The following is a 12794-nucleotide window of genomic DNA, read 5'->3' as shown; positions in this document are numbered from 1 at the left end:
ATTACTATTGTTCGGCTTATATCTAGACTTATTTTTGATAGTATATTGTTTCAGTCCCAACCGAGCCTTTTAGATCGTCTGTTAGTTGAAGTCTTGTTTTCAGAATGCAAACGACATACAGAATACGGCTTTGCCTTTTTAGGTTCACCAACAGGTTTGCAGGTTCCTGGAGTTCGAAACTGTGTAGGCATCTTCTGTAATTTGTCTCAGTCTGTTTCGCGTTTGTTATATTCAGCAAGGCATGTAGTCTCATTGCGAAACTTTACATGGTTTACAATGGATATGGCAAATCACATTCTATGCAGGGATCCTGAGGTGAGGGCCCGTTGTTCTTGGTTTAAGATGTCATTAAGTTTTCTTCTTTTAGAATTATGTAGCTTCTTGCGTACATGAACTTTGCCCTTGATGGAGGCTGTAATTATGCATTTTGGATATTTGCCCTAGATTATGTGAATTTTTGCATTAATGAAGCTACATTTTGGATGCTTGTTGCCAGCTGACCCAGATTTTTCATTTTGTTCACTATTTAATTCAAAGTTCATTCACTAGCTAAGATTTATATAATTGATAGATTCAGGGTGCATGGCACCATGCAACGATTGATAGCAAAACAGTAATGGGAATAATATTTCACATGATGGATACAGTTAAATCCCGTCCTACCTATGGAAACTGTTGATGCTATTGGGTATAAAACAAGATTTATTACCACCTAGTTATCGTTTAGGGCAAAATTATTCTAGCTCTAAAATGGAGTTTTACTCTTTTAGGGATTTGATGTACATGTTAAACTCACTGGTTGACTTTTTTTTCTTTTTTTTTTTGCTGATTGATTGAAGATGCAATTGTCTCTTTTTACACATGTACATTGCAATTTTGGGATCATAAGTTTTTTGAATTCTTATACAACCATCTTTTTTTTATATGCCAGGAAGGTGGAAGCAAATCCTGCAGTTTATACTTCCCCATTTCTTTTTGCTGTCATGTTGGGGGACTGGCGTCATGGCTTATGCTTGTTGGTTGGTGCATTAATTCTTAGAGCTCAAGAGCGCAATCTTACATCCCAGGTATCTCTACTTAAAAATCACAGTAGGAAATTGTGGGCTTTGTAGCATCTATAGTAGTCAGAAAACTTAGAACCTGTGTGATTTGCAATACATTGTTATTCACATTTTATTTTCTTTTAGGGTAAGAAATTCCTCAGCTTCTTAGAGAGATTGGTGGGCGCTATGTGATCCTTCTATTGTCCGTTTTCTATCTATTGCAGTTTAAACTACAACGTATTCTTCTCTGTTCCATTTCATACATTAGGGTAAATATGCTGTGGTAAGTGCAGGGAAATTGTAGATAGTCATGCTTTCTCATTGCACAATCTAAAAAGTCAAAACTTCGTTTCCACTGAAACCACACAGTTAAATAATAAAACGACTTTTTTCCTCTCACTTGTGTGCTTCAACTATATATGAGATTTTAGCTGGTACAACCATTCTCTTTATGATATCAAATCTAACTACAGTTATCTATGATTATGTTGTACTAAGATTAACTTTATTTTGTGTACATCTCATGGTTTTTATCAGTGAGGGCCAGGCACATACCATTGGATTTATCAATTGCAGAGATCCGTACCCATTTGGTCTGGATCCTAGCTGGCGTGAAGTCCTTCAGAGCTACCTTTTCTCAACACCCTTTAATGGAGATGCCCATCTCGTTTGTTGCGTCTCGGATGAACTTAGAAACCTTAATAAGTTATTTCAGTGCAAGGTTCCCTGGAAGTTCAGTTGATGTAGGGTGTGTTCATTTTTCATTCTCCCCTTAATTTGTCCATATCAACTCCACTCCTTCATTAGGGAATAGCGTTTTGATTTTGCCTCACTGTCTGCAGGTGCCAGTTTTATACTATCCTGTAACTCGTCTCAGTCTGTTTTTCGTATATTTAGCAAGCCGCGTTGTCTGGGTGCAAAACTTTACATGGCCTGTAATGGTTATGGCAGTTCAGATAATATGCTAGATTCGTGGATCATGAGGTCAGGGTTTGTTGTTCTTGGTTTAAGATGTATGCCATATTTTCTTCTTGCATATGAGCAGTCTGTTATTCGTTACATGTGCAGTCTGTAATTATGCATTGTATACTTGCATAATATTATCTTGCACTCAGTACAGGGTGAGGATGTGCCCTAAGTTCTGCGAACTTTTGCATTATGCAATTGTTCTGCATTAACTTACTTTAGTAAAGCTGCATTTTGGGTGCTTGTTGTCAGGTGAACAAGATTATTTTTTATTTTGTGATTAGAAAAAAATAAAATTCAATACATTCAAAACTCGTTCATTTATAAGAGTACATCATCTAATCGATAAATTCAGGGTGCACTACACCACGCACCAATTTATAACGATGCACAAGATAGATACAATTGAATCATCCCCTACCTATTTTACATATGCCTGACAGTCTTTGACTAAATTTCGAAATTAATGGTCCAGACTATCGCTTGAAATACCTTTGTAGAATCCTTTGAAAATCCTCAGGAGTAAACCTTCCTTTAACAACCAGCCTCCTTTGTCCGTCCAAAGATCCACTTGTTCCCATTTCAGCAAGTAAGAAATTCATAAGATGCTCTGGCTCCCATTGCATCCATGTGCAGATAGTCATGAAATTTGCAAAGACAGTCTTTCTGAAGCCTTTACGTAGAACTTGAACTTGAGGTATATAAGGGGAATTTCGAACATGCGACAAGCAATCTCTAACATAGTTTCCCCCTCGTTCTTTTTGACTTGATCATGCAGAGCATCAGCGCTCACGAAATCTAGCTCAAGTGGCTTCTTCTTTTTCTTCTTAAGACCAGCAAAACATGGAAGACATATTCCACCATCAGCTGAAAAATCATCTTCAATCATATTCGAATGCAAAAGTTTTTTTTTTCCTTTAATGAAAAGAAAAGCAGGAACTGATTCTTTTCTTTTTGTTTGATGAGACGTGTGAGAAACAAAAGATGTTCTATAGATAGCCGCAGCTGAGTTTGGTAGGTGCCTTATTTGCCCCTTGGAATTGTATCTTGAGCCTCGTACATATATGCAGTTGGGCTTGGGCTCGGAGATATTTTTCCTTAGCTTCTGACGCCATGTCAGTGGTGCCTAGTTGAGGTCAGGCAACTGGTGTTCATATAGCACTACCAGAAGCTCAGGTTGCAGTGCGCCTTGACTTTTAGTTAACTGGAGTAGCATGCCTGACAGATCCCATAATAAGGCCGCACCTTTAGTGAAGTAGAAAAAAAGTGAAATATTGGTTAAAGTAGCACTTAGCTTGTGCTACAAAGAAAGGTACCTTTATCCAAGTCTAAGTAAGACTTTTTGTAAACTACGCTATCCTGATAGTAGGGAAATCATTACATTTACCAGATTCTTAAAAACAAGATTTAGAATGTTCTGTACTTGGTTAATCATGAGTTCGAAAACTCGAAATATATCTCCCTTCAAATTCACCATCTTTTTCTCATCCTTGCTCAGTTTAATCTATTTTATGGTATCGGTATCAATAATTCATTCAACAGCTTTGAATTACATATGGTTAACAAAATCAAATTACGTCGACAGTTCTTCTGATACGTCAATAAAGCATGTTGTTTTCGGTATTGCCTCAAGCTTCAGATCATGGGAGAAACGAAAGGAGTACATTCGGTTGTGGTGGAAGCCGGAAGAAATGAGAGGATGTGTCTTTGTTGATAAAATGCTGCTGCAAAACGAAGCTAATTCTTCTCTTCCTCCTATTTGTGTTTCAGAGGACACTTCGCGTTTTCCTTACAGTTTTAGAGGTGGTGATCGTTCAGCCATACGTGTAGCGCGAGTTTTGCTGGAAACTGTTAATTTAAATCATTCAGATGTGAGGTGGTTTGTTTTTGGAGATGATGATACTGTCTTCTTTGCAGAAAATTTGGCGAAGACACTTTCCAAGTATGATCACAATCTATGGTATTATATTGGGTCTATCTCGGAGACGTTCATTCAAAATGACAATGACCTGTCTTCATTTGAAATGGGGTATGGTGGAGGTGGTTTTGCTGTAAGTTATTCGCTTGCAAAAGTTCTAGCCAAGGTTTTGGATTCATGTCTGCACCGGTATCCTCATCTTTATGGAAGTGATGCTAGGATTTATTCGTGCTTAGGCGAGCTCGGTGTTGCTTTGACTCATGAAGTTGGATTTCATCAGGTATTTACACTTACTAGTATTTTATCTAAAGCTTCTTTAGTTTAACTGAAAAACGATATGTATGCTGCTTCCTCCGTTTCAGAAAAAGTGATACTTTCAGATTTTTTTCATTTTTGCCTGAAAAAATGAAACTGACAGCCTAATTTGCAACTCTTTTACTAGATTGATCTTCGAGGCGATTTATTTGGTTTACTGGCCTCACATCCGCTAGCGCCTTTGATATCTCTTCATCACTTGGATAATGCTGACCCAATATTTCCTAAGAAAACAAGACATCAAGCTGTTGAACATCTACTGAAAGCTTCAACATTTGATCCCCACAGAATTGTGCAACAAAGTATATGCTACGATAAAAAGTTTTCAAGAACAATTTCTATCTCTTGGGGTCATGCTGTCCAGGTTTTTGAGAGTAATGTACTAGTTCGTGATCTTCTCCAAGTTCGAAAAACGTTCAAGCTATGGAGGAAAAGGGAAATTCCGTATTCAAATTTGTACATGTTTAATACTCGAGAAGTGAATAGTGATCCTTGCAAAAGACCCACCATTTTCTTTTTAGATAGTCTGTCGTCAACTACTTCCGTTACAGATGATCTTGGCGTTACGAGTACTTACAAGAGCAATGGTTTTGATGACTGTGTGGAAAAGAAGGATTTAACAAAGAAATTGGAAGAAATCAGAGTGCACTCACATGAGCTAGATCTTAATATTAAACAGGTACGCATTTACTATAGCCTGTGATATTGTTCCTCTATTATTTTCTTGGCGTTCTTCTTTGTAATCCATATTAAACATTCTTTGCGCACTGTTCCAGATGCAAGCGCGGAGGCGGCAATGCTGCGAGGTTTTACCCTCACCAGATGATAAAGTTCTGGATATTGCTATTAGGGAATGCGCAGAAGAGGAACTAGCTTACATGCACCCATAAAAGAAGTCGCGGAGAATTTAACTTCCAAGGTTAGCAGAGAAAAAATTAGCATTGCAGGAAATTCAATTCCACATTTTGCTTTACAGATGTCATTAAACATCCGGCTTATTAGGAAACAATAAACACGATCAGTTCAGATCTCATTTCTCCTTTGAGCTGTGCGCTTTAAGTAGTATGGTTATTTGAGTTCTTGTAAATTGCAATAAATGTTGAGATTGCAGAACCAGCATATAACCAATGTAAATCCAGTCCTTGTGTTAATAATATAATTATAAGTTACGGACAACGTATTGATTACCAGTCCTCACTGAGCCTCTTATTCCCTAGATCTAATGAATGGTTTATGGATGGAATCCCCTGAACCAGCTGCGAACAACCACTAAATTCCAACTATATTGTATAATTTTTCTATTGCAGTCTCATATCCAGCATTGTTCTTAGCCGAGTAGAGCAAATTTTCGCATATTGTATGACAAAGTCAGAACAGGCCATGTTGCACTCTAGCACCCAGTGCTAGGATGGGTGCATTTTTCAAACTCAGCTAGTTTGAAACCCAGGGATGGCAACGTTGGCGCACGGGCCAGTAGCAATTGCAGCACTAGGTCAAATGAAGACAGCAAGCAAACTAGTAATTTGTGCTGTAATAAACTATTTCAAATGAAGACAGCAAGCAAACTAGTACATTTTTTTTGAAATCTCGACTAATGCCCCAATAAGAAATTGTGTCAGTTTGAGATTTCTTCTCCCAAAAAAAGACTACCCCAATTGAAGGATCTTGTCCCTTAAAAAATACACATTGAAGAAATCTTTGCAGCTGCCTCTTAAAAATTTATTCCAGTCCCTTCAGAAATACACATCCTCTAATTTGTTCTGGTTTCCACAACTCCAATGTACCTGCTGAACGTATTCATTCTGCCCGGAAACAGTCATCCCGCCGGCAGAACCAGGGTAAGTAACGAAGTTGAAAATGGTTGTTTGTCAGTTAATCAGTAGTTCCAAAACCCAAACTCTAGCTCCCTTGAAAATCATCTTTTTAGCCTCATCCTTTCTTAGTTTAGTATATCTTTTTGTATCAGTACTAGTAACTCAAGCACCAATATTCAATAACATACGGTTAACAAAATCAGACTATGCGGACATTTCTTCCGAAACAACAATAAATCATGTGGTATTTGGAATTGCTTCGGCTCCCAAATCATGGGAAAAACGGAAGGAATACGTTCGTTTTGGTGGGGGAGACTTGCAAAATCCGAACCGCTACGTTCAATACGAAAACCACACAAGTAATGAAACACAATGCGGAAATAACACAACTACCACGATATGAGAAGCAAACACACAACACCGAGAATTACGTGGAAAACTCCTCCAAGGTGAAGGGAAAAAAATCACGGGCAAATCTTCCACTATAATCAATAATGGGTTACACACAATTCTTCCAATTTGGGGATAACAACAACTTCAAGGTGCATATAGCACTTGGATAACCAATTTGTCTAATTACACTCACCACAAGGCGGATCAACAATTCATTCACCTAAATAGGTAAGATTCACTATCAATTGAGAATAACAAGAGTAAGAGATACTTACTACTAGGATTTGAACAAACCCTAGATTTCCCTCTTTTGAAGAGATGTGGCAATTGATCAATCAATCTTCACCACACTAACCAATAGATCCTTCGCTAAGAACCCTTTCTTCTTCTTCAAAGATTAACTTCAAATCTCACCAAAAATGGTGGCTTCACATTCCTCTCTAGCTCACTCTCTCTCTACCTCCTTTCTTTTCTCACAATTTGAGAAAGATAAGCTCGTGGAGACAAAACATCTCCTGATGCTTTGTTTATAACCTAACAAGGCACTTGTTAGTTGGCTCCCTTAATTGGCTAAGGGGATACATCCATTGTAGGCCACCATAAGGAGTGATCGTATCCCAACAATCTCCCCCTCACGACTTATGGCGAGGTACCCATCACTACCAAACCTGCCCTGCTGCAAAAATGCACATGCTTGTACTTTTGTAGCGACTTTGTCATCATATCAAAACATCTTCAGTCTTGATTCTGTATACCCACTTGTTCTTCATAATCTTCTGGTTCTTTGGCTTGTCAACCAACTCAAAAGCGTCATTCTCATCTAAAGAGCTCACATCTTCTTTAATGGATTTTAACCACTTTTGGCTTTCAGGAACACTAAGAGCTTCTTCATAAGACTGTGGTTCACCTGCATCTGTGAGCATCACATACTCATGTGGTGTATACTTCGTTGAAGGTAATCTGGTCCTGCTGGATCTTCTCAACTCAGCTTCTGGTTGTTGTTGTTGTTGCACTTCTTGCTCAACATCACCCACTGGAACATCTTCATGAGCTTCATCTTCATGATTGTGTTCTTGTTCTTCATTACCATTACCATCAACATTATCATCACGTTGTTCAAGAGAAGGAACAACTGTATTTGGATCCAAGAACATTTCTTCTTGAATCTTTGGCTTTTCGATCTTCTCAAAGTCTTCAATAGTTTGGTTTTCAAGGAATACTGCATCCCTGCTTCTGATAACCTTCTTATCAACTGGATCCCAAAATCTATAACCAAACTTCTCTGTTCCATAGCCTAGGAACACACACTGCTTCGCTTTGTCATCAAGCTTTGACCTATGATCTTTTGGGATATGAAAAAATGCCCTACAACCAAACACTCTCAAGTGATCATACGTAGGCTCTTTGTCTCTCAAAACCTTCTCTGCTACTTCTCCATCTAGCGGTCTTGAAGGTGATCGATTGATCAAGTACACGGCAGTATTCATTGCTTCACCCCAAAAATGCTTCTGCAACTTGGAATGAGATAACATGCATCTAATTCTCTCAAGAATAGTGCGGTTCATCCGCTCTGCAACACCATTATGTTGTGGAGTCTTCGGTACTGATTGTTCATGACGTATACCCATGCTCTTTCAATACTCCCAATGTACTCTCCCCCGTTGTCAGAACGAAGGCACTTCAAGGTTCTACCTGTTTCTCTTTCCACCATGCTGTGAAACATCTTGAACACATGAACAACATCATCTTTGGTCTTGATTGCATATGACCAAACCTTCCTTGAAGCATCATCTATGAAAGTAACAAAGTAAAAGGCACCACCAAGTGTTTTGACCCTTAAAGGTCCACATACGTCCGAATGAACAAGATCAATAATACCAGAATTATGCTTGGGTAAAGCTTTATGAAAAGAAAATCTAGTTTGTTTACCAACTAAACAATGAGTGCACTTACCCAATTGCGTACCTTTCACCTTTGGCAAGACTTGCCTTTTGGTGAGGATTTGAATTCCCTTGTCACTAAGATGACCAAGTCTTCTATGCCACAACTCGGAGGTTGAATCTTTTTCAGCAACACTCAACTCACCTTTCAACACCTTCACTTGTGTCTTATACAATGTGCCACATTTCTTGCCTCTTGCAATAACCATGGAGCCCTTGGTTAGCTTCCATTTTCCATCACCTAAGTGATTGTCGTACCCTTCATCATCTAACACTCCCGGTGATATTAGATTCAAACGAAGATCCGGTACATGTCGCACATTTCTGAGGACCAATGTGCATCCAACACTGGTCTCGACCTTCACATCACCCATTCCTACAATCTTCGAAACACCACTATTTCCCATTCTGACTGAACCAAAATCACCAGCCTTGTAGGAGATAAACACGTCTTCTCGAGGAGTAGCATGATAGGATGCACCTGAATCCACTATCCACTCTGAACCGGAAATTGCAGAACTCACACATACATCATTACAGTCAGAGAATGAAGTAATATCACTACTTGTTACCACAACTGTAACATCATTGACTTGTCTGTCATTTACATTCACTTCCCTTGGTTCTCGCATCGGCTTCCTGGATTCATTTGAATAATGATCATTCTTACAACAATCCACGTCTTCATTAGACTTTGATTTACTTCTCGACTTGCCACGGTCAAGAGCTTTGCCACAAGCAGATTTCTGATCATATAACTCCTTTATCTTCGACCACAAAGAATATGCTAGTTTCTCACTAGCCACATGACGAAAAATATAATCATCAACCCATTGTAAAATGAAACTAACAACTTTACAGTTAGCAACACTCCATACTTTATCTTCTATCATCTTAGGCTTTACTCCTTTGCTCTCTATTGGACCATAGAGATCTTCACAATATAACCAATCCTCGATCTTAACCTTCCATATCACATAGTTCTCACCGGTCAAGATGACCATTCTACTACTAGTGCTAGCTTCCGTCATTGCACATGATTAGATCAACCCAAAAGCTCTGATACCACTTGTTGGGGGAGACATGCAAAATCCGATCCGCTATATGCAATACGAAAACCACACAAGTAATGAAACACAATGCGGAAATAATACAACTACGACGATATGAGAAGCAAACACACAACACCGAGAATTACGTGGAAAAACCCCTCCAAGGTGAAGGGTAAAATACCATGGGCAAATCTTCCACTATAATCAATAATGGGTTACACACTATTCTCCCAATTTGGGGATAACAACAACTTAAAGGTGCATATAGCACTTGGATAACCAATTTGCCTAATTACACTCACCACAAGGGTGGATCAAAAATTCATTCACCTAAATAGGTAAGATTCACTATCAATTGAGAATAGCAAGAATAAGAGATACTTACTACTAGGATTTGAACAAACCCTAGATTTTCCCCCTTCTGAAGAGATGTGAAAATTGATCAATCAATCTTCACCACACTAACCAATAGATCCTTAGCTAAGTACCATGTCTTCTTCTTCAAAGATTAACTTCAAATCTCACCAAAAATGGTGGCTTCACATTCCTCTCTAGCTCACTCTCTCTATCTACCTCCTTTCTTTTCTCTCAACTTGAGAAAGATAAGCTCATGGAGACAAAACATCTCCTGATGCTTTGTTTATAACCTAACAAGGCACTTGTTAGTTGGCTCCCTTAATTTGCTAAGGGAATACATCCATTGCTGGGACACCATCAGGAGTGATCGTAGAACAACACGTTTATGGTGGAAACCAGAACAAATGAGCGGATGTGTATTTCTCGATGCAATACCGTTGCAACAGAATGATACTAATTCTAGTCTTCCTCCTTTATGTGTGTCCGAGGACACTTTGTTGGGATCTTGCAACAATGAACAACACGTTAGATGTATCAAAAATAATATGTAAAGAACTAATCCAAAACAACTCTACCAAAACAACTCGATGAGGGCAGAATCACAAGTTCAACAAGTTGCCCTTAACATATTATTTCGCGGGTATACTCGAGATGAGTAATGCTAAACCCATCACAACGAAGATGTGTCCAGGATAAGACTGCCCGATATAACTTGAGTTAGCACAACGCAAGTTACCAAATCTTGAACTCAGCAACAGGGATGGAAGTAAAACTACGTCGCGCAAAATAAAACAGATGAAGAAAAGAAGACAGAAAATAAGCTGCTCTTCGTGTGTAAATCAACTACGAAAACCTTTAGTATTTATATGAGAAAATTGACCTCTAGGGTTTCGGATTTCTTGTAAACCAAGTTTTTTATTTCTTGTAAAACAATTAAACGCGTAAAAGGAATCCTCCCATAAATAAAACTCTTAAATAAAAACTTGCAAAAACAAATTTGTGTAGACACAAGGCTTGGTGCGTGGTTCATGCACATAGCACATGGTACAGACTAAATATATTTTAGCCCACCCCTTCTACGCTCGTTTTTCAATATATCCATATTCCTATGGTTATATAGTGGAACTCCTTCTCTATTGTACCCAACGTGGGACTAAAGAGAGATTCATTCACTCAAAGAAATGAGTGAGCATCCAAAGAACCCTTAGGTCCTAAGATCAAACCACACCAACACCAAAAATCATTTATTGAAGAAACTCATTTTCTCCAACAATCCCCCACATGAATGAAATATCGGTAAAAAACGAAAAAATCAGAGTAAGGAAAATACCATTTAGGCAAAGGTGTCCATGAGGTCTTGAACCCTTACTTAGTGAGAAGTTACCGGAACTACTTGCTAAACAATGAACCTAGTCTTGAACTGATAGCATGTGGTGTAATTCACGACAACAACCACGCATGATATTCTCCCAACGTTGCTAAGTTCGTGCCGTTTTGTCCAATTTGGCCCTAGACATATCCCGTTTCTCAGAATGCTCTAGAGAATCGGCTCAATTCTCATAGGAAGCGGCCCCACTTCCACATTCAGATAAGTGAGTTCCATCAAGAATGTTTACTGCTACACCCCACTTCAATTTTAAATTTAAACTATAGAACTCATTAAGACTTATTTAAAAGTCATCCTCCACATGCTGTCACACTATCACATCAACACCATAGGGAAGGAACAGAGAATGAAATTCTCTGATAGTGTTTACCTTTACCCACCATAAATTAGTTGTCTCATTCGAAACCTTGATCTTGGGATCTCCAGTCAGCAAGGTTGAGTATCCTTAATGGAAAGTTTAATTTTTGAGCCTAAGACCCATCCCTCTCGATGTTTTACTAACTATCTCCTTGTACAAACCTTTCGTCAAAGGGTCTGCGATATTCTCCTTGGACCGTGTCCAATCTACGGAAATAACGCCTGTTGAGATTAGTATTTTCAAAGAATCACGTCTTCTACGCATATGTATAGACTTTCCGTTGTAGAAGCTATTCTTAGCTCTACCTATCGCATATTTGCTGTCACAGTGTATAGATATAGCTGGCACAGGCCTATGCCAGAGAGGAATATCTTTTAAAAAGTTTCTTACCCATTCGACCTCCTCTCCTGCTTTATCTAACGCAATAAACTCTGACTCCATAGTGGAACGATCTATGACATCAACGGGGCCTAAGTCTTTCATGTCAAAGTTCTCACTCAACAGTTTCTTAGTGGAATTAATAACATCCATGTTTGTACCTAGTATAAGCATATCATCAACATACAAGCATACAATCACACGAGCATCCTTGACAAGTTTAGTATAAACACACTTATCATATTCATTAATTTTAAAACCACTAGAAATCATCACATGATCAAATTTCTCATGCCACTGTTTAGGTGCTTGTTTCAATCCATACAAAGATTTAACCAGTTTACAAACTTTCTTTTCACAACCTTTAACTACAAAGCCCTCAGGTTGTTCCATATAAATTTCTTCATCTAACTAACCATTAAGAAACACTGTATTTACATACATTTGATGTATCTCTAGATTATGGACAGAAGCTATAGCAATTAACATCCTAATGGAGCTAATTCTACTCACTGGTGAATATGTGTCAAAGAAATCTATACCTTAAATTTGTCTGTAGACTTTAGCTACCAACCTAGCCTTGTATTTTTCAATAGTTCCATTTATATTACGTTTTCTCTTGAAAATCCATCTACAACCTATGGCCTTAGACCCTGGAGTTAAATATACAAGTTCAAAAGTACCGTTTTCTCGAATGAAATCCATTTTACTAATGGAAGCTTCTTTCCACCACGGAGCTTCAGGACAAGTCATGGCTTCTCTATAAGTCTGAGGATCAGACTCGTCTAGGTAAGTAATGCAACCAGGATAGGTCTACTCAGTTCTAACCCTTTTACCTCTTCTAGGTTCTACTTCTGGTTCATCTTCCTCTAA

At 38.4% G+C, this 12794-nt stretch overlaps 1 protein-coding gene across 1 annotated transcript; it reads left to right on the top strand.

Moving 5' to 3' along the window:
• Positions 1-3367: 3367 nt before the first annotated feature.
• LOC113309286 lies at positions 3368-5418 on the top strand. Its single transcript, XM_026557712.1, has 3 exons — positions 3368-4207; positions 4370-4921; positions 5019-5418. Exons 1-3 carry the CDS (start codon positions 3422-3424, stop codon positions 5130-5132), a joined length of 1452 nt encoding a protein of 483 aa, XP_026413497.1. The 5' UTR covers positions 3368-3421; the 3' UTR covers positions 5133-5418.
• The last annotated feature ends 7376 nt before the right edge of the window (positions 5419-12794 follow it).

The sequence above is a fragment of the Papaver somniferum genome, chromosome 9 (genome assembly GCF_003573695.1).
Source record: "Papaver somniferum cultivar HN1 chromosome 9, ASM357369v1, whole genome shotgun sequence".
Classification (NCBI taxonomy): Eukaryota; Viridiplantae; Streptophyta; class Magnoliopsida; order Ranunculales; family Papaveraceae; genus Papaver; species Papaver somniferum.
Note: the sequence above shows the minus strand (reverse complement) of the source record. Positions and strands in the feature narration are given on the sequence as shown.

What these genes read in the sequence shown, in the direction of transcription:
- LOC113309286 (XM_026557712.1), top strand. Translation starts at nt 3,422, where the DNA reads ATGTTCTGTACTTGGTTAATCATGAGTTCGAAAACTCGAAATATATCT. An exon ending in ATGAAGTTGGATTTCATCAG is followed by an intron (nt 4,208 to 4,369) that starts GTATTTACACTT and finishes CTCTTTTACTAG; the next exon opens with ATTGATCTTCGAGGCGATTT. An exon ending in TAGATCTTAATATTAAACAG is followed by an intron (nt 4,922 to 5,018) that starts GTACGCATTTAC and finishes GCACTGTTCCAG; the next exon opens with ATGCAAGCGCGGAGGCGGCA.